Genomic DNA, 20,477 nt, shown 5'->3' with positions numbered 1-20,477 from the left:
TGTTTATGGTTATGGACAACGAATCATAAATAGATACTAAAATAATCAAGGTTAAACTAAAAACCATTATTAACAGAAGTCAAATAATGGTGTTCTGTATTTGCTAAGTCTGAATAATCAAACACCGGTTTTTTGGTTAATTAAGTTTGTCTTGTTTTCTTCTCCAAAATCTCCTAAAACTCCTCTTTATTACACGAAGAGAAGACAAAAGATAATTAAAAAAAAAGAGATTCCAAAACACACATAAATCTTTTCATTTTTTAAATTGNATGAGATATATGGGAGTGGATGGCAATGTGTGGTGGGATCAAATTTTGGTTGTTTCTTCACACATTCTCAAGGGACTTTTATCTATTTTCAATTGGAGAAACTTAAGTTCCTCATCTTTAAAGGAGCTTCTACTCCTTAATTAATTACACAACCCTAATAATAACCATGGGGATGTTTTTTTCCTCCTTTTGTTTCTATGAAAATCAAATTTGTAAGATCTTAGCTTTGTTTGAATTCTAAGTCTGTAGATAGACCCAAGAGTGGAAGTTGATTCAATGATGTGAGATCTTTCATTTGTTACATTTGTTTGCTTTTGTGATCAATAAAAGTGTAATGCACAAGAATTTTTCTATATATATTATATTTTTGGAATGCAACAAAGTAAAAAAGGACTAAATAATCCATCCTCAATTGAGAAGTTAATAGACTAATCCATCATTACCATAATTTGATTAATTTTTTTTTTTAATTCCTTTGATTTTTTTTTAATTCGTTTGATAGAAATTCAGAGAAGGGCCAAAGTTGTGGAAAATACTATCACATATATAATCCTTAATTTAGTAGAGAAACAGAGTTCTTTAAGAAGAAAAAATACAACAAGAAATAAAGAACAATGATTACAGATAAGGGTACGTAGTAACATGTCCTCCTTAATGATTTGTTTTAATTTGTGTGTGTGTGGAGAAATACAAATTTCTAGTAACGTGCAGCCCACATTCCACCAAGTATCCATTTATAAATAGTAAAAACATTCCAAGAAAATTAAAAAAAAAAAATTCTCTATTTCTCCCTAATTAAACAATCTGACCACATTTTCACTTGTTTATGGTTATGGACAACGAATCATAAATAGATACTAAAATAATCAAGGTTAAACTAAAAACCATTATTAACAGAAGTCAAATAATGGTGTTCTGTATTTGCTAAGTCTGAATAATCAAACACCGGTTTTTTGGTTAATTAAGTTTGTCTTGTTTTCTTCTCCAAAATCTCCTAAAACTCCTCTTTATTACACGAAGAGAAGACAAAAGATAATTAAAAAAAAAGAGATTCCAAAACACACATAAATCTTTTCATTTTTTAAATTGTTTTGATTAGTAAATGGTAAAAGCAATGGACCAAGAACATGAGAGCTACAAATCAAGATTGTATCATTTCAAGAACATGAACGAAAACTCAGCTCCTAGACATGTTAAAAGCTTGAGCTCAGATTGTGCAATGAGGATGGATGGTTCGGATAATTTGGAAGATGGTGATTATGACAAGATGATGTTTAGGAGTCAACCTGGGATGAATAGTAGCGTTGACCGACCGTCTTTGCCTCTAGGCGGTGTAACCCCTAACCGGAGCGACAAGCTTCCGAGAGTCCCTTCAGCCGAATCCATGGAGGCACAATTACAAGCAGGTAAAATCATTATATCTTCTAGGTTTCTTGTGTTGCAAGTTAAACCCTGTTTTTTGGACTATAAGTTAGGGCAAAAATCAAAGATTATGTTATTTGTTATTGCAGCCTTGGAGCAAATGAAAGAGAAATTTTCGAAATTGCTTCTTGGAGAAGATATGTCAGGAGGAGGAAAAGGTGTTTCGTCGGCGTTGGCTTTATCTAACGCCATTACAAATCTCGCAGGTTAGTTCTTGTTCCTAAATCTTTCAGTTTCATGGAAGTTGTTTTGTTTTCATGAGTTTGATGTAAAGTTCTGTAATTTCTGTTGTTGTTGCAGCGTCTGCGTTTGGAGAACAACGGCGTTTAGAGCCAATGGCGGCGGACAGAAAAGCACGTTGGAAAAGAGAAATTGGATGGCTTATCTCTGTGGCTGATCATATAGTTGAATTCGCTCCAACACAACAAACCAACAAAGATGGAACTTCAATGGAAGTCATGTCAACAAGACAAAGAACAGATCTTCTCTGTAACATCCCTGCACTTAAGAAACTCGATGCAATGCTCCTCGTAAGAACAACAACAACAACAGCACAAGTATACTAATCATAGTCTGTATATTATATTAATCTCACATTTATATATCATACTCTTGCAGGATTGTCTTGATAAATTCAAGGATCAGGATGAGTTTTATTATGTCAAAAAAGATTCTCCTGATTCTTCTGATTCAAGGAATGATGAGAAATGGTGGTTACCGGCGGTTAAAGTCCCACCCAACGGCCTCTCTGAGATATCAAGAAGGTTTCTACAGAGCCAGAAGGAATGTGTGAATCAAGTCCTTAAAGCTGCAATGGCCATAAACGCTCAAGTTTTGTCTGAAATGGAGATTCCTGAAAGCTACCTTGAGTCACTTCCTAAGGTTATTTAATAAAAAAAACATAAACATTCATCAAGAATATGTTATGGTCTGGTCCTTATATGATGTTTTTGTGTATTGCTGATGAGAACAGAATGGGAGAGCTAGCTTGGGAGATGTGATATACAGAATGATAACATTAGAGATGTTTGATGCAGATCAGTTCCTAATTGAAATGGATTTATCATCTGAGCACAAGATTCTTGATCTAAAGAACAGAATCGAAGCATCGATTGTGATATGGAAGAGGAAAATGGTGCAGAAGGACACAAAGTCACCTTGGGGATCAACAGTGAGTATTGAGAAAAGAGAACAGTTTGAAGAAAGAGCTGAAACAATCTTGCTCCTATTGAAACAAGGGTTTCCTGGAATCTCACAATCCTCACTCGATATCAGCAAGATTCAATTCAACAGAGTAAATAAAAGCTCCAAACTTCCACATATACATTTTTTTTTGGTTGTGTTTTCTTTTTGGTCTCAAGAAAATTAGGTGTTTGGTTGTTGCAGGACGTAGGACTTGCGATATTGGAGAGTTACTCGAGAGTGCTTGAGAGTTTGGCTCACACGGTGATGTCGAGAATAGAAGACGTGCTTTACGCTGATCAGCTAACTCAAGAACCTACAAATAATGCACCTTCTAAGAACAGATATATTGTGAAAGAGAACGAGAAACCTAAGGATGAAAGACTAAGTTTCTCAGAGGATATAGCTTCAGGAACACTTTCTGATGTTATGCAATGGGGTAATAACAAAAACAACGAACCGAAGAAAGAAAGCTATTTTGGAGGAGAGAAACCGTTGTTTTCGAAAGTCACAGGTATCATGACAAACAACAACAAGAAGAGTTCTTATCTTGAATCTCTTGGAACTATGAGGAGTCCTACCGCGCGATACTCCTGAAATAAAAATATCGGTTTCTTTCTTTTTTTCTTTTCTTGTAAAAGTAGGTTTTGTTTCTTGCATTTTCAATCTGAAATGATTCCAAAGCACCATTGTATTGCAGCAGACTTGAAATGCAAATTCATTGATTCATCATAACTAGATTACAAAGCATTAACAATAACACAATGTACATAAATCATTGTTCACAGAATTGGGAAGAAAGTTTCTGACTGTTTTTGAAGGATTTAGAAAGCTAAATTTAAAGCTTGCCGCGAGGACCCAGCTTAGGCTTCTCTTGAGGACTTCTCTTAATCGGAAGAACATCGCCGGTCGAGTTGGCACTGACGTAGGTAAGCAAAGAGCCTCCTCCAAGAATCAAAAACTTGAGAAGCAAACCTCTCTTTGTGAAAGGAGCAGCAAATGTCTCAAAGAACTTGCTCTGCAAGCAAGCAATCAAAAAGTCTCATAATTTGAAGAAGCATATAGATTTCTAAGGATTAAGAGTTTTTAAAAAAGACCTGAAGTGGGTTGTAAGGAGAAGGAGCATCAGATCCATAGACATCCCATTGTCCTGTTGTGTTGCCCAAATCTTCTAAATCAAAGTAAACACTTTTGTCTCCATACTTAGCCACCACAGCACCAGCTCTATACAAAAACCCCCACAAAGTAACATCCTTTTTAAAAAAACCAATCCTCATCAATCTCAATCCAAGATTCCAAGTTTCAAAGCTTTATAACTTTTACCTGGTGGATTTGGGTTTAAAGCTCAGGCGAGAAGGCTTGACGAAGAGCTTAGATCCGGCGAGAGAGCTGCCTCCGAGTCCTTTCACGGCGGCGGAGGGTTGTATGGCGGCGACGGTTGCAAAAGACGCCATGTCTCTCTCTCTCTCTTTGTTGATCGTTTGTTACCAAAGTGAGTGAGTGGATCTGATGTAATTTGTATAGTCGGAGAATCTAACTTCACTCATTTGATGGATCTCGTTAAGACACGTGGCGAGTTGGGTTTTCATCTCTGAGATTTGGTATGCCACTTAGGACATGCCACGTGGATTATACAAAGATAAGGCTATCTCTTAATCCCATAACCAAAAAAATTTCATCGTCATTGTCTCCAAATCTCTAAAGTTTCAATTTTTATTGCTCTGTTTTTTTATTTGTTCATATTACAAAAAATGGCTTCGATTTCTGCAACTTTGCCTTCGCCGTTGTCATTCGCACAGAGAAAATCCAATCTCACATCGAATCAGAAACTCCCGTTTTGTCTAAGTCGAGGTACGATTGATCTTTCTCCATCTCCTCTAACTCGAAACCATAGTAGCATTAGCATAGCACTTATGGTGAAAGCTAGTGGAGAAAGCTCAGAATCATCTACTGATCTCGACGTCTTGAGTTCAATTCAGAATGGTGTAAGTCCCTAAAACACCTAAATTGCTCTGTTCTTAAATTACACATATATATGCCTTTAGTTTTGATTTGGGAATTGTGAATTGTTTCAGTGGGATAACTCTGAAGATCGGTTAGGTCTTATTGGTTTGACCTTTTCTGCTATTGTAGCTCTCTGGGCATCACTAAACCTCATCACGGTATAGTTCTAAAAAGACTTAAAACTTTGTGTTGTTAAAGTTGTGAGATTTTTCACACAAACTTGTTCTTTTTTTGTTTCATTAGGCAATCGACAAATTGCCTGTTATCTCGACCGGGTTCGAACTAGTTGGTATCTTGTTCTCTACGGTAAGTAATATAAGTCTTGATTTCATCAAGAAGTATTAATGGGTTATATGATACTTCTAGCTTTTGATACATTTTTTTTTGTTTTGCGTTATTTGCAGTGGTTCACATATCGATATCTCTTGTTCAAACCGGATAGGTAAGTATTTGTTTTGAAATGCGGTTATGAAATTGAATGTAAGTTTTATTCTTTAAACCTTTTTTTCTCTGCTCATGTTTCAGAGAGGAGCTCTCCAAAATTGTCAAGAAATCAGTAGCGGATGTACTTGGCAAGTAAAAACGTGGTGTGATCTTCATCTTTGGAAGATGATTTGTTTGCAAGTTTGTAAACATGACAGGGTTGTTGTTTCTAGTCCAATAATTTCATGTGTTTGAAACATGTAAATACTGTTTTGTGGGTTTTGGTTGTGAGCAAATCAATCATATTCATATATATATAAGAGATCAAGATCGGACACTAAAAAGATGTTTTAGCATGAATGGAAGATTGAATGATCAAATAGGGGAAAGATTTCAGTTGAATACAGTTTTCAATTTCATAGAATAATTAAAGGATAAAAGATTGAATGATCAAATAGTGAAAAAGTTTCAGTTGATACGGTCTTTATAAAACTTTTCTTTTTGTCAACTAACTTTTTAGCTCAAATGAGTTAGTGAACATTGTTTACATAGGTGATTTACATCCTACATAACAAAGTACGTAATAGAGATGAAATTCAAGTCAAAATGTAAACTTAATTAAAAAAATTTGGAAAATTTGCAAAAATACCTTTTGTCTATACCATTTTACAAAAATATTTTCTCTTGTGGTCCATTTTCAAGAATACCTTTTCTTAATACAAAATGATTAATTTCTAAATTAATACTAAACTCTATCCCCTCAAAAATCAGTTTAAACAATACAAACTTATTATGGGATATTTATTGATCAAATATAGGTATTTTTGGTTTAGATAAAATTTCAGTTTTGCCCATATGTGTCTTCTCCTTCCTTCTCTTCACAATACAACAACAATAATTTTTTTTTCTGCCGCAGATCAACATCGTCGTTTCTTCTTCTGACCAAAATCATGGCTTCTCACCTTCCCATCAACACCACCATCTCCGCCACTTCCAACACTAATTACAGTAATCTATAAACTAATAAACACTATAAATTAATAAATTTTGCTGGTCCCAAGTCGGGACAGTGTAAAAATTTAAAAAATTCGATAAGATAATAAGATAATAACTTTTTTGAAATCTCCATATAAAATATGGTCCCAATAATATTATAAATTAATAATCATATAATATATATATAAATATATATACATACTGATATAATAATGTATGTTTCTCCTAAATCTCATTTCTATAGAACAATTGTAATGTTGTATTTTTAAACTATAATGATATCTCTAAAATATTTTATAACATATCATAAAAATAGTTAAATTTTAAAGTTTTCAATTTTTAGATATGCATCAATTACAATTTGATAATTTGACAGATTATTAAAATAGGAGAATTGATATTATTATTCATAAATTTGTATTTATGTATGTCATGTGTATAAGTCAATTTGTCTATAGTATTTGTAATTTATTGTCAATAATGTATTATAAATATTACAATTTAAATTCCTAAACCATAAAATTTACAATATCCGAAAGTTTAATTTTGTTTTGCTAAAATCGTCTCAATTTATAATTTTTAAAAATTTAAACAATTAAAAATATATCTATAAATTAATAATTATTAATTTACACTATAAAATAATAATTATTAATTTATAGATGATGGCACTATATATTACCATATTTGTGGCCTTGATTAGCTCATGTTTTGCATCATATAGAAGTCATTCCTTAGGTTTTATAGCCATTTATGTCCAAATATGCACTTAAGATGTTTAGAATCATGCATTGCATATATTTGTGCATTTGGAAGTATTATTAAGTGTTATGGAGCTCTAAAAGGGTAAGGAAATACTTGCTGTTATTTCTGGAGCTAAACAAGAGGATTGGAAGTATTAGGAAGGGAAAAGAAGGCACTTGACCATACCACTCGAGCAGGCACACGGTCGAGTATATGGTCGGATTCATAATGAGCTTCTCAAAGATCCATTCGAATGAAGATCTTTCGTTGCGATTTAGCTTCAGACGTCTTCATGAGAGTTGTAGGAAATCGAGTTATCTTTCCAATGCCGGTGGTATCAGGTCAATCGCAGCTGTCGTTCAAGAGTTATACCTGTTTTACTGACCAGATATCATCCCAGATCGAAGACTCGACCAGTGAAAGAAACAGAAGAAGAAGCCACTCGACCATGCCACTCGACCGAGCATGGTCGAGCACTTCCAGCCGCCTCTCTATTTTGTCTGCTAGCAGATTTAGAGCTTTCATTCCTTCCTATATATACTTAATGTACCTTATGGCCACCAACAAGTCAGAGAGAGTCAGAAATAATATCTTGTAGCCACCAAAACCTAGTTTTTACTTTTTTGGGATTTTTAGCTTTTTGTTTTCATCATCATAATCCACTTTTTATCACTTTTTCTCTAGATTTTTCATACTTGTTGGTTCCATAACTTTCTGAGTATTGAGAATCTGAGTTTGATTTCTTCTTCAATATTGTAGATATTTGTCTTATATTTCTAATCATGCAAGTTTCATTAATTTCTGGGTTTATGATTTTTTTCATCATGTTTTGTGATTCTTAGTAGTTTGGTTAGATCTTCAGGATGGGTTAGGCTGGATAATGGTTATGGTTGTTTAGATTGGTCAAGCTTGTTTGTTATAGATCTCTTCTAGGCTAGATATTCTCTATGCTAATCTTATATCTGAGAAGGTAAGGTTAGATCTTAATCATCTTAGCATCACACCAGTGTCTAAGTTGTTAGATAAGGCTAGATCTAGAGATTATCATGAAGCATGCTAAGAGATTATATGTTTTGTTGATTTTTGACTATAATGATATGTTGTTTAATGCCTGCTTTTATATGATATTTGCTAGTGAGAGCTAGATTGGGAGTATCTTAGCTTGATTGTTATTGCCAAGAGATTGGATTAACTTGTATTAGAAGATCATTGTCTAGAGGTAGCTCATGTTTGATTGAGGTTTGTTGACCAGTTCTAGATAATCATAGCTTGAATCCAGCCCATGAATCCATCCTTAGGACCTTCCTTATCTATTGATTTACCTGTTGGAACCCTGTTTAATCGTTAGTTGTATGCTTTACTTTCGTCCTGCTCTGTATTGTTGATGCTCTGTTTCGGTTCTGTTCATTCGCTTGTCAACTCGACCACCCACTCGACCATGCACTCAACCGAGTGCTAGGTCGAGCTCCAGTTTACTTTCTTGTTTATGCATTGTTCTGTTCTTCTTTTCTTCTACTTATTAGTCAATTCTGCTTAGTATTGTTTATTGCACTTGTTCTACAGTTTAATTCAGCATTAGTATTGTCTTAAGTTGCCTTACTTCATTGCTTTTCATTATTGTCATTAGGTCGTTAGAAACAAATCAACTTGATATTTGGCTTAACTTGAATGCATTGATCACATCTTGAATGCTTACATATCACACTCTTTATGGATTGACATCCTTTATGCTACAACATCATAAGGGTATTGAAACACCTTGCATCCTATTCATCATCATCTCTGCTTATGTCTCTGTTTGCATATTCTCATACATTCAATGCATAAGTAGAACCTTGATAAAGTCCTAGTTTCAATAGATAAATTAATATCACTATAAATTAATAAAATGTGTTGGTCCCAGCATTATTAATTTATAGAGGTTTTACTGTTTTGGCCTCCAAAACACAAAACCTTTTTCAACCAAAACTATGGCTTCTCTGATCCAATAAACACAAAACCTCTTTCAATCTCTATTTTTTGTTCATGAAGAAAGTTAAACCCTAAGGGAATGCTATCTAGTGAACCCAAGGGTTTCAAATCATAAACACTAAACCAATCAAAATTCCTCTTCGATTTTTATGAATCAAATTAAGAAACTAATGAGAAGGAGGAAGATAATCGGATTTGACCATTCACGGATCATTCACGGCGGTTGGCAAGCGAGAGAGAAACAATCGTGAAATAGAGAGAATTGTTTACAAGGAAAATTTCGTCTTTTTATAAATTTTAAAATGCCTAATTCTGTGAGTTCAGACAATTAGTCCTAAACCCATAAGAATTTGAGAAAAAGTCTTAATTGTGTAATTGATTCAACTTATTATATATGTTAGCCTTTTTAAATTTGCAAAACTTTGATGGTTATCTTGTAGATTATGCAACTTATCTTGCTTGATATTCCAAGTCTTGGTTTCTTGAAAACCTATGGTTTTGTGATTCTCTTTTGGGCATTACTTTACCATGAGGTAAATTCTCAATCTTATTATTCTTTTTCCTTCTTTTATTCTGATATTTATAATTCCACACTCTTTTACTGAATAGTTGTGTTCCTTACAAAAATACTTTCTCTTTTGGTCCATTTTCAAGAATACCTTTTCTAAATACAAAATGATTAATTTCTAAATCAATACTAAACTCATCCCCTCAAAAACCAATTTAAACACTACAAACTTATTATAGGATATTTATTGATTTGAGCCTTTGTTGGACCAAATCTTTTACGCTCAAATATAAGTATTTTTGGTTTAGATAAAATTTTAGTTTTGCCCATCTATGTCTTCTCCTTCCTTCTCTTCACGACACAACAACAACAATTTTTTTTCTGCTGCAGATCAAAATCGTCGTTTCTTCTTCTGACCAAAATCATGGCTTCTCACCTTCCCATCAACACCACCATCTCCGCCACTTCCAACACCAATTATTTGGCCTCCAAAACACAAAACCTCTTTCAACCAAAACTATGGCTTCTCTGATCCAATAAATCCAAAATCATGGCTTTTCTGATCCATTAAACACAAAACCTTTCTAAATCTCTATTTTCTTTTGCATGAAGAAAGCTAAACCCTAAGGGGATACTCTCTAGTGAACCCAAGGGTTTCAAATCATAAACACTAAACCAATCAAAATTCCTCTTTAGTTTTCATGAATCAAATTAAGAAACTACTGAGAAAGAGGAAGATAATCGGATTTGACCATTCACGGCAGTTGTCAGGCGGTAGAGAAACAATCGTGAAATAGAGAGAATTGTTTACAAGGACAATTTCATCATTTTATTAATATTAAAATGCCTAATTCTGTGAGTTCGGACAATTAGTCCTAAACCCATAAGAATATAAGAAAAAAGTCTCAATTGTGTAATTGATTCAACTTATTATATAGTTGCGTTCCTTACTGCTAGACGCCACTCTCTTTCTGAGTTATTCTAGCTTCTTCATGATTTCGATTTTGTGCCGCGGTGAACAAACAAATAAAGACTGATGGTCTTACGTCAAGCTTCTTCACAATTAATGCAATTGTATATGTTGTTCAGGTATATTTGATATATACTATAATTTTGTTTGTGAAATCTAAAAGAAGTTTGTGAAAATTCAAATTGTAATTTAACCCATATTAAATGACAAAACCTTTGGTTAATAGAATCTAAAGGGCGTAGAAGAAAGATGAAAGAGGTGCAACAATAAATTGTGCAAAATCACAGTGTAACTAATCAAATTTTACTATATGACGCTTCTTGACTCTTTCAGCTCTTTTTATCTTATGTATGGTAGGTTGGTTTTGTGACAACGATATGATTTGCGTGTTTCCTCATCCGATGTATCATGGTAAAGACACACACACACACACACATGTTTATATTGATATCTGTCACTCCTGACCTTCTTGTTTACTTTTAGAATGAACAACTAACCAAAGGTTTTGTCATTTATGGTTTAGATGTGTGTTGCTGCTTTCTACGAGGGAGCAAACCTTGATAACCTAATCTTGTTGCTTAATTACAGTTGGTAGAGATATTACCGGTTTCTCAGGGCCTGTTCATCGTCAGAACCCTACCACCAAAACGAGACTGAGACATCATGGCTCACGCCATACTGTCGTGTACACGAAAGCTAATGATCAGACTATTTTTAACCCCAACGTTCCCCGAAAGATCTCAAGCTTTCTATCTCATTTCGATGTTAGCTTCAATAATCTTACCTTTTGATCTTGATGGCCTTCTCCATTTATGTTCTTTTGAATAAATCTGTTTGATACAATTTCTTCAAGTCTAATGCGGTTAAGCTTAACCAATTATGGTACTAATTTTTTTAAATATTGCTAGTTTCCTTGTTTTGTGACTGTTTAAGGCCGGGACTAGGATCCAAGACAACTAGACTATTAAAACCCTGTCCAAATTTGATTATGTTAGAGCAATCCCATTGCACATACTATGGGTATGTCTTTGATTTGTTTACTAATATAACAAAAAAAAAAAAAATTTTAATCTTAATATATCAGAGACACAGGTCTCTGCCGAGACAATTTTTGATCCTCAGAAACATGACACGTGTCATTAGTTTATTGGTTACGTTTTGTTTTTGTTTTTTTTTTAATCTTTTCTTCCTTTCCTTCGCTTCTCTCTCTCTTTCTTTCGATACAATCGAAAGATGAAACACGACGAATAGGTGTGAGACGATGACATCAAAACCATCGAACCTTTGATCGTTTTCCAGAAACAATGATCTCGCCTCGTCGTCTTCTTCTTCCTGAGATGTTATCGAGATCGTTGCTGAATAAACTCGAGAAAGAGATCTTGTCTCGTCTTCTTCTTCTTCTTCGATTTGATCCAAGTCTTCGACCTATGGAGAAGGCTGTGGAATACAAGAGAGCCCTCACTGCTGCCAAATTAGAAAAAGTATTCGCAATATGTTTCAATTTTAGGGTTTGGGATTCTCGATAGGGTTGTTTGATATTTTATAAATATTCTTGTTTCGTTTGAATTCGATCTTCTCTGAGCAATAAATGTTTGTGGAATTAGCGTTGTTTTACAGTGAGGTCTTTAGATTCATTGAATTTGCTTTCTGATATTTATTGGATTTATTGGATTTGAGAGCATTGTTTGATGGATTTTGGAATCTTTGGCTTAAGGTTGAATCAACACTTGTGATGCAAAATCTTCAACCCAAGATTAAAGCGATTCAACAACGTTACGCAGGCAATCAGGTGAAATTTTTTCTTTGGCTTGAATCTGAGTTACTACTTGTTGATGATTGAGTCTGACTTTGACAGTTTATTCTGTTTTTTGGATATATAGGAGAGAATACAACTAGAGACATCACGCTTGTATAAACAAGCTGGTGTTAATCCATTGGCAGGTACTTCTCTAGAAGTTATGAGTTTTGTATTCCAGTTTTTGCTTACTAAATTTTGCTGATGTTGTGCACATTCTTGTTGTTTTATGTTAGGTTCCTTACCAACTTTAGCAACCATACTAGTTTGGATTGGTTTATACGAAGCTCTCTACAACGTGGCTAATGAGGTACATGTCTCTTTTTGAACAATTAGAGAGACCAAATAAGTTAGTTGGTAAAGATTGTTATTTATTCTCATTGTGTGCTTGAATTTTGTTTTTCTTGTTGGAGATGATGATGATTAACGATGTCTTTCTTCTTATATGCATATTTGAAACAGAGCATACACATTATGCCATGGAAAGCACGTAATACACAGAGATATATACATCTTTGCTTTCATCGCTGCTTCTCACAAAAGGTAACGTTAAAAAGCTTTTTTAATTCTCAATGCTTGGTAGTTCTCACTGCTTGGTAGTTAAGCACTTATTGTGAATGAGTTCTCAATGCTTGGTAGTTAAACACTTATTGTGAATTAGTTCTCAATACTTGGTAGTTAAGAACTTACTAAATGCTTGGTAGTTAAGCACTTACTAAATGCTTGGGAGGTGTAACACTTAAACACAAAAAACATTTGTAAACCTAACCTTAAAGCTTTACAATAAACCCAACTACCAAACTCTTCCTTCTCCTTCATCTCATAAATGGTCTCGGAGATTTGCTATTTATGTCGCTTCTATGGTTCTCTATCCCCAAGCCAATTCTTCTTCTCTCCTTCTTTCATAGACTTTAGGGTATGAATTCTTTTTCTATAAACTTTATAGACCTCTTGACTAGCCAAGTTGGGGTGAATAATCCAGAATCTCTTCCATCTTTTTCTCCTCCTATCCAAACAAGCTCATCACCTATCCAATAGGCTCTTCACCTATTCAAATAAGCTCATCACCTATCCCTCAGTTTAGTACACAATTTAGTGATGTTAAAGAGGTAGATGAAAATACAAGGGAAGCTAGAATCCGATGGACTGTCCAGGAAGATATTGTCTTGATCAGTGGTTGGTTAAACACTAGCAAAGATCCAGTCGTGGGCAATGGGCAAAAGGGTGGTTCCTTTTGGGAGCGAATTGCATTCTACTATGGAGAGAGTGAAGCAGTAGTGGGTAAACCAAAGAGAGGGGTCAGTCAATGTAAGCAGAGGTGGAAAAAAATAAATGAGACTGTCAACAAGTTTGTAGGATGGTACAACCAAGCTTCGAGTCGGAGAACCAGTGGCCAGTCAGAAGATGATGTTCTCCAAATGGCAAACGAGTTGTACATCAATGATCACAAAGTGAAGTTCTCTCTAGAGCATGCTTGGAGGCTTCTTCGCCATGAGCAGAAGTGGTGTTCTTCGAATGCTTTGAAAGGACCTGAAAACTCCAAAAGAACAAAGCTTGATGTGAGTGGCACATATTCCTCCAAGCTGTTGGACAATTGTATGCATTGGGAATGGAAGAATTGTCCAACAGCTTGGAAAGGACAGTATTCTCGTGGATCTGGAAAACCTACAATCGTTTTAGAGGCTGTGGCATCGCAAGATCTCTAGATTTGACATGCATTTTTTGGTCCTCCAGGTACTTTAAATGATAGCAATGTTCTTGATCGTTCACCAGTTTTTGATGACTTCTTAGAAGGTCGAGCTCCGAGAGTAGATTACTTTGTCAATTGACGACATTACAATATGGCTTACTACCTCACTGATGGTATATATCCGAAACGGGCAACATTCATCCAATCAACTTCACTTCCACAAGACCCGAAAGCATCATTATTTGCAAGATGTCAAGAAGCTGCCCAAAATGATGTCGAACGTGTTTTTGGAGTCTTGCAAGCTCGTTTTGCGATTGTTAAAAATCCTGCACTTTTTTTGGATAAGGCAAAAATAGGAAAGATAATGCGAGCATGTATCATATTGCACAATATGATAGTAGAAGATGAACGAGATGGATACAGCCTGTACAATACAGCAGAATTCTATTAAAGAGAAGGAAGCCGGACTTCACATGTCGATCTAACATATTCTACAGATAGGATTAACAATCTCGACGATGTGATGGGCGCTTGGAATCAAGTTCGTGATACAACGAAACATCGACGGCTTAAAGCTGATTTGGTTGAACATATCTGGCAAAAATTTGGTACAACTCAATATTAGACATATGTTAATTATGTTATTCATAATGCTTTCATATGTTTCTATCATTCTATGTTTTTTTTTTTTATTATTGTATTCAGTTTTAAGTTTGTGGTTTTTTTTAGGATTGTAATATATGTTTTAAAGTTTTTAATGTATTATATTTGTTTTTTTAATAAATATATTCTACTACTAGTTTTATTTTCCTAATATTGCATAAATTATATAACTAACATGCAAAGCCGGCCAGGACTACAAGCAGAGCAAGCAGGTGCTTGCGGCCGTCAACCAATATCTAGTCATTAATCGGCCTTTTTCCTATGAAGTCCTCTTAGTCTGATGGTAAAAATAGTTGATTTTTTATCCCTTGTACCAGGGTTCGAATCCCAACACCTCTATTTTCTAATAACATATCAATTTTTTTTGCTTTTAAAAGTAGTTATAAAATATTAGGCTTGCTGCCCATTAATGTTTTGCGCCGGCTCTGCTAACATGTATAACATTATAAAATATACTTTTAACATTTTTTTAGTAAAAAAAAATTAGACACCTAAGGATGACTAATGGGAGGACAAAAATTAAAAGCAAGGATGTGAAAAATTTAAGTGATCTTTAATATTATTAAAAGATAGAGACACTCAAATGAGTATGTGCATTGGGTTTGCTCTTTTATAGACTTGTAGAGTCATGTAGGTGATGTAAAATTTCTTATAATCATGTAGGAAATCACCCGCACAATGATATGTAGACAATATCTTATACAATCTTTGTTATAGTATTAAATTCTGAGAATCAAATTTAACCTACTAAAATAAAAATGAGTAATAATGGCATCATTGTAATATGATTCAAGTAAAAGTTTTCATAAAATAGGTATATCTTATATCTTAGTCTATTTATTTGTGAAGATGCATAGAATAGGTACTGAAAGTTTTCTATATACAATTTGGATGTACTCTATAATTATTGATTAAACGTCATTGCTGAAATTACAAGGAAAGAAGTTGACAAGAGAAAGGAATAGTCAATCCCTTTTTATCAATGATTTATTAAATTATTGTTCATGTTTTTTTATAAATCTAATTAAAGAACTTACCAAAATTGATTTTTTTTTAATTGAATTTATACGTGCCGAATAAATTTAGGGTATAGACAAAAATAATTATTTCTTCTACAAGAAAAAAAAAAAAAAGAAAAACTTGGTATCAATCTAAAACTCCGCTTGTACCAAAATATATTTTTCTATATACCGAGTAAACTAAACGAATCTAATTAATTTGGTGTTGCTCGCAACTTGTTTTAGTAAATGAATATCAAAAGGATAGGTTCGGGGCGTTGACTTTGATTGGGACCTTTACACAGTATAATCCATTGACTTTTAATATATCGACCGTTGAAAAGTCAAAACTTAAATGTGAACTACGTCATTCAAAATTTCTTCTTTCTTTTCGACATACATAGAAAGTTTCTTCGTCGTTTTATCAAATAAGAAAAACTCAATTTTTTTATTGAATATTATTTGATTAATTTAACGGCTAAAGAAATTAGAAAATAGCTTCTCCTTCTCAAATTCTCCTATATAAATCAACGCTTCACGTCAAAACTAGCTTGCTACACTTTAACATATCAACCAATGGGTCGTGTCACTACTCCATCAGAGGAGAATCCAAACAACGGTATACCGCTTCAGCAAACCGGTACACCCAACCAGCAAACCGGAGTTCCCGTGAGTCAATTCGCGCCGCCAAAGTATCATCAAGCTAATGTTAACTTATCTGTTGGGAGGCCATGGAGCACTGGTTTGTTTGATTGTCATGAAGACCAAACCAATGGTATTGTATTCATATACACTCTTATACAAGTTTTTAGATATTTATATTTCTTTCAAAAGATACACAATTAATGGACTCACACTAATCTTTGAAACTTTGTGCAGCCGCTATGACATTAATCTCACCTTGTGTGACATTCGGTCAAATAGCAGAAGTCGTGGATGAAGGAGAGATGAGTATGTTCTGGTTTACACAATTTGAAATCAGATTCAGAAATCTTCATTAATTCGATTTTTATGTAGCTCATATTGAGTTGTTTATGCAGCTTGTCCTCTTGGAAGTTTCATGTACCTGTTGATGATGCCGGTTTTGTGCTCACAGTGGGTGATGGGATCAAAGTATAGGGAAAAGATGAGGAGAAAATTTAATCTCGTGGAAGCTCCATATTCAGATTGTGCCAGTCATGTCCTATGCTCTTGTTGCGCTCTTTGTCAAGAATACAGAGAGCTCAAGATTAGGAATCTTGATCCTTCTCTAGGTACTTGCTAACTCAAAAACTCAGATTCAAGTCAAATATGTTTATAGTCCAAGAATTTAATTTAATTATAAGTATTTATAATTGTAGGTTGGAATGGGATACTTGCTCAAGGACAATATCAGAGTGAAGCACCAACTTTTGCTCCTACCAATCAATATATGTCTAAGTAAACATTTGGTTTTTGTTGACCTTCATATTTGTTACACATTATTTGCGGACCGTTGTACAATGCAAGTGTGCTATATTAAAATTTGCAATGCAAGTGTGAGATTTATTATGTTTTTTTTTTCTCTTTTAATTTTTTTTTGTGGTAGCTATCATATAAAATAATTCCATCTGTGTTTTCTTAATAGCAATAAAGAGTTTATTTGATTTGTGTTAGCGAAATGAATTCGATAATTACATCGTAAAAATATTACTACATGTCTACATCGGTATATCTAAAAATTTCTAAGTAAACACAAGTTTGGACTATGTAGAAAAGGCTAAGTAAACCTGTATTCAGTCTCTACACCAATCTAATATGGTCAACTCTATTGCAATATTCAAAGGTCATGATCACTTCCATAATACTACAAATCATTCCCCAAAATGTTTCAACGACAATAACTCGAGACACCGTTTTAAACCGCTGTAATTTTCCAATGTTCCCCATGAGTCAATCTCGCTTCTTTCATTTCCTTCAACTTTTCAACCGCGGTAAATTTTGAGGTAACCAAAGTACAACACCAAGTCATTAGCTTTGAAACCAAGTCAAAACTATATAGAATAAGATATTATTTTCCTCAATCTCTCACGTCTCCGACACGACCGTTCTTAATATTTGTTCTTGTTATTGCCGATCAGGAAAATAACAAAATAATATCAGTATATTACGAAGAAAAGGTGATTAAAACAAAAACATCATCGAGAGCTAGATTAATCATCAGAAGAAATTAAACTGAAACGTTTGTCTCCATAGACGACGTAGAGATTAACCAACACGTGTCGGAGATGATAACGTATTCTTCGAATTGGTGGTCGGATGTGAATGATTCGCCCATTTGGCAGGATCAGATCTTCTATGTCCTCGCTATTCTTTACGGACTCGTTTCCATCAGCTTTGTGGTACTACAACGTGCTTTCTTGAGTTTTTATTTCTCGTTCCTGAACATCTTTGAAACTATGAACTAATGTTTTGGCTTGTCAGATTCAACTTGTGAGATTACAATTGCGAGTTCCAGATTATGTCTGGACGACACAAAAGGTCTTTCTCTTTCTCAATTCCGTGGTGGGCGGAGGTTGGTGCTAGCTGTGAATTGTGATTTAATTTCTGTGTGTTTTCATAGATTTTATTGTTGTGTGTCAATTGATTTTGCTCATCGTGTTGTATCTCGCAGTTAGGGCTGTGGTGTTTGTCTTCAGGCGGAATGTGTGGAACATGCTTTCACAGGTGAAGGATCGTCTTCATCATCATTGTAGTTTAAGGCTGTCTTGAATGCTTGTATTTTTTAAATTAATATTTAATTTTAGCTTTTCATTTTTTCATCTAAAAATTGGTATAAACTTCAAAAAAATATAAGATCCAAAAAACCAATTTAAACACTACAAACTTTTTATGTCAGCCTTTCTAAATTTGTATAACTTTGATTGTTATCTTGTAGATTATGCAACATATCTTGCTTGATATTCCAAGTCTTGGTTTCTTGACAACCTATGCTGTTCTGATTCTCTTCTGGGCTGGAATTTACCATGACGTAAATTCTGAATCTTATTACTCTTTTTCCTTCATTTTTTTTTTTTGGTAAGGGTACTCTTTTTCCTTCTTTGGTTCCAATGTTTACTCCATACTCTTTGACTGGATAGGCGCGTTCGTTACCCACTGATGGACTAAAGTCAAGGTTCTTCACGATTAATGCAATTGTATATGTAGTTCAGGTAAATTTAATATATACAATTTTGTTAGTGCAATCTAAAAGAAGTTTGTGAAATTCAAAATGTAATTTTGTTGTATAACTTTCAGATATCTCTTTGGTTGGTTTTGTTGTGGAAGCCTGTTGGATTTATGGTTATCATATCTAAGATGTTCTTAGCAGGTAATCTGCTTCCATCCAATTTCACTCAGGAATGGTTACACTATATTTGTCTTGCTATATAGTACATTAGTACTTTACTTGTCTCAACTCTCTTGTGAATATAATCGTAGGTGCTTCATTGTTAGTCGCCCTTGGATTTTTACTTTATGGTGGAAGGTAAATCTGTCGCCACTTGAATATGTACTACATTTGACATTTTACATATCACATATCACATATGAAATTGTGTGGCCACGAGTCACCATTGAGGAACGAGTCATTTTGCGTGTATTCTTGTTCCCCTCTGATGCATAGACTAGATTCTCTTGGCGCTATAGCCGAGTAAATTTGTGTACCATTTAATATGATCATGCATTATATTGGAGCTTGAATTTTTGTACTTGTATGTCTATCTTCTGGCAGGCTTTTCCTAATGTTGCATCGGTTTCCAATAGAATCTAAAGGGCGTAGAAAAAAGATGAAAGAGGTGCAACATTAAATTGTGCAAAATCACAGTGTAACCAATCAAATTTTACTATATGACGCTTCTTGACTCTTTCAGCTCTTTTTATCTTATGTATGGTAGGTTGGTTTTGTGACAACCATATGCTTTACGTGTTTCCTCATCCGATGTATCATGGTAAAGACACACACACACAAACACATGTTTATATTGATATCTATCGCTCCTGACCTTCTTGTTTACTTTTAGAATGAACAACTAACCAAAGGTTTTGTCATTTAATATGGTTTAGATGTGTGTTGCTGCTTTCTATGAGGGAGCAAACCTTGATGTGATGGATCATCCTATCCTTAATCTCATATATTACGTGGTAAGCTCTCTCTTAAACTAATCATAGAATCTGTTCATGAATAGTCTGATACATATCGAACCAATCACTACAAGAAAACAGGCAATTTACGACTACGATTGGCGACTAAACTCGTAGTCGCCAAATTTAGTGACTATATACCGACTGTTTAACTACTACTTTACAACTGCTAAAACTTAGTCGTAAATTAGTCATTATTTACGGACTGAAATGAATAGTTGGTTCAGTAGTCGTTAATTAGCGACTATTTTACGACTGAAAGACAAGAAAGTAATTTTGTCAGCAAACAGTAGCTAAATTGGCGACTACATGGTGACTACTGCGGCGAGTCGTTAATTTGGCTACTAAAATACGACTAAATTAGTTAGTCGGATATTTGGCGACTACTAAGCGACTATTGAGGTGAGTCGCAAACATGTCGGCCAAAAAGAAACACGTTTTTTTCGTTTGTGGGGTTGGTAAGCTTTGTTTTGTTGCGACTGTTAGTTTGAGTCACATCAGAGTCGTTTTACAGTCGTTTTTCAGTCGCCAAATTTCTCTATATATACCACACCTTCCTTTCTTATTTCATTCACACCACAAGCAAGAGCATTAGCAAGAAAGAAATCGAGAGTAACAAAAAAAATTTTGAGAGTGAGAAAAAAAATAGAGTGAGAAAAAAAAAACAAGAGTGAGAAAAAAAATCAAAAGAGAAAAAAAAAA

General features: G+C 34.2%; 6 protein-coding genes across 6 annotated transcripts; 5 read left to right on the top strand and 1 right to left on the bottom strand.

The window, feature by feature from the left end:
- On the top strand, positions 1,216 to 3,487 carry LOC104758541 (rop guanine nucleotide exchange factor 11). The gene is made up of 6 exons (XM_010481427.2): positions 1,216 to 1,675; positions 1,781 to 1,897; positions 1,992 to 2,221; positions 2,310 to 2,573; positions 2,665 to 2,985; positions 3,078 to 3,487. The coding sequence occupies exons 1-6, from the start codon at positions 1,372 to 1,374 to the stop codon at positions 3,468 to 3,470; spliced, it is 1,629 nt and encodes a 542-aa protein (XP_010479729.1). The 5' UTR covers positions 1,216 to 1,371; the 3' UTR covers positions 3,471 to 3,487.
- LOC104758542 (photosystem I reaction center subunit VI-2, chloroplastic) lies at positions 3,566 to 4,379 on the bottom strand. The gene is made up of 3 exons (XM_010481429.2): positions 4,197 to 4,379; positions 3,971 to 4,097; positions 3,566 to 3,891 (listed from the first exon to the last, which is right to left on the bottom strand). Exons 1-3 carry the CDS (start codon positions 4,325 to 4,327, stop codon positions 3,712 to 3,714), a joined length of 438 nt encoding a protein of 145 aa, XP_010479731.1. The 5' UTR covers positions 4,328 to 4,379; the 3' UTR covers positions 3,566 to 3,711.
- Positions 4,554 to 5,644, top strand: LOC104758539 (protein CURVATURE THYLAKOID 1C, chloroplastic). The gene is made up of 5 exons (XM_010481424.2): positions 4,554 to 4,858; positions 4,949 to 5,035; positions 5,121 to 5,183; positions 5,282 to 5,319; positions 5,403 to 5,644. Exons 1-5 carry the CDS (start codon positions 4,625 to 4,627, stop codon positions 5,455 to 5,457), a joined length of 477 nt encoding a protein of 158 aa, XP_010479726.1. The 5' UTR covers positions 4,554 to 4,624; the 3' UTR covers positions 5,458 to 5,644.
- On the top strand, positions 12,590 to 13,990 carry LOC104759973 (glutathione S-transferase T3-like). Its single transcript, XM_010482835.1, has 2 exons — positions 12,590 to 12,594; positions 13,267 to 13,990. The coding sequence occupies exons 1-2, from the start codon at positions 12,590 to 12,592 to the stop codon at positions 13,988 to 13,990; spliced, it is 729 nt and encodes a 242-aa protein (XP_010481137.1).
- On the top strand, positions 16,181 to 17,169 carry LOC104758536 (protein PLANT CADMIUM RESISTANCE 8). The gene is made up of 4 exons (XM_010481421.1): positions 16,181 to 16,410; positions 16,515 to 16,586; positions 16,676 to 16,888; positions 16,976 to 17,169. Exons 1-4 carry the CDS (start codon positions 16,212 to 16,214, stop codon positions 17,056 to 17,058), a joined length of 567 nt encoding a protein of 188 aa, XP_010479723.1. The 5' UTR covers positions 16,181 to 16,211; the 3' UTR covers positions 17,059 to 17,169.
- LOC104758537 (tobamovirus multiplication protein 3-like) lies at positions 18,535 to 20,449 on the top strand. The gene is made up of 7 exons (XM_019239041.1): positions 18,535 to 18,624; positions 18,734 to 18,805; positions 18,891 to 18,963; positions 19,074 to 19,119; positions 19,366 to 19,429; positions 19,529 to 19,582; positions 19,698 to 20,449. The coding sequence occupies exons 1-7, from the start codon at positions 18,535 to 18,537 to the stop codon at positions 19,794 to 19,796; spliced, it is 498 nt and encodes a 165-aa protein (XP_019094586.1). The 3' UTR covers positions 19,797 to 20,449.

This window comes from Camelina sativa, chromosome 17 (assembly GCF_000633955.1).
Source record: "Camelina sativa cultivar DH55 chromosome 17, Cs, whole genome shotgun sequence".
NCBI lineage: Eukaryota > Viridiplantae > Streptophyta > Magnoliopsida > Brassicales > Brassicaceae > Camelina > Camelina sativa.
The sequence above is the reverse complement of the archived record's forward strand: the minus strand, read 5'-3'. Positions and strand labels throughout refer to the sequence as shown.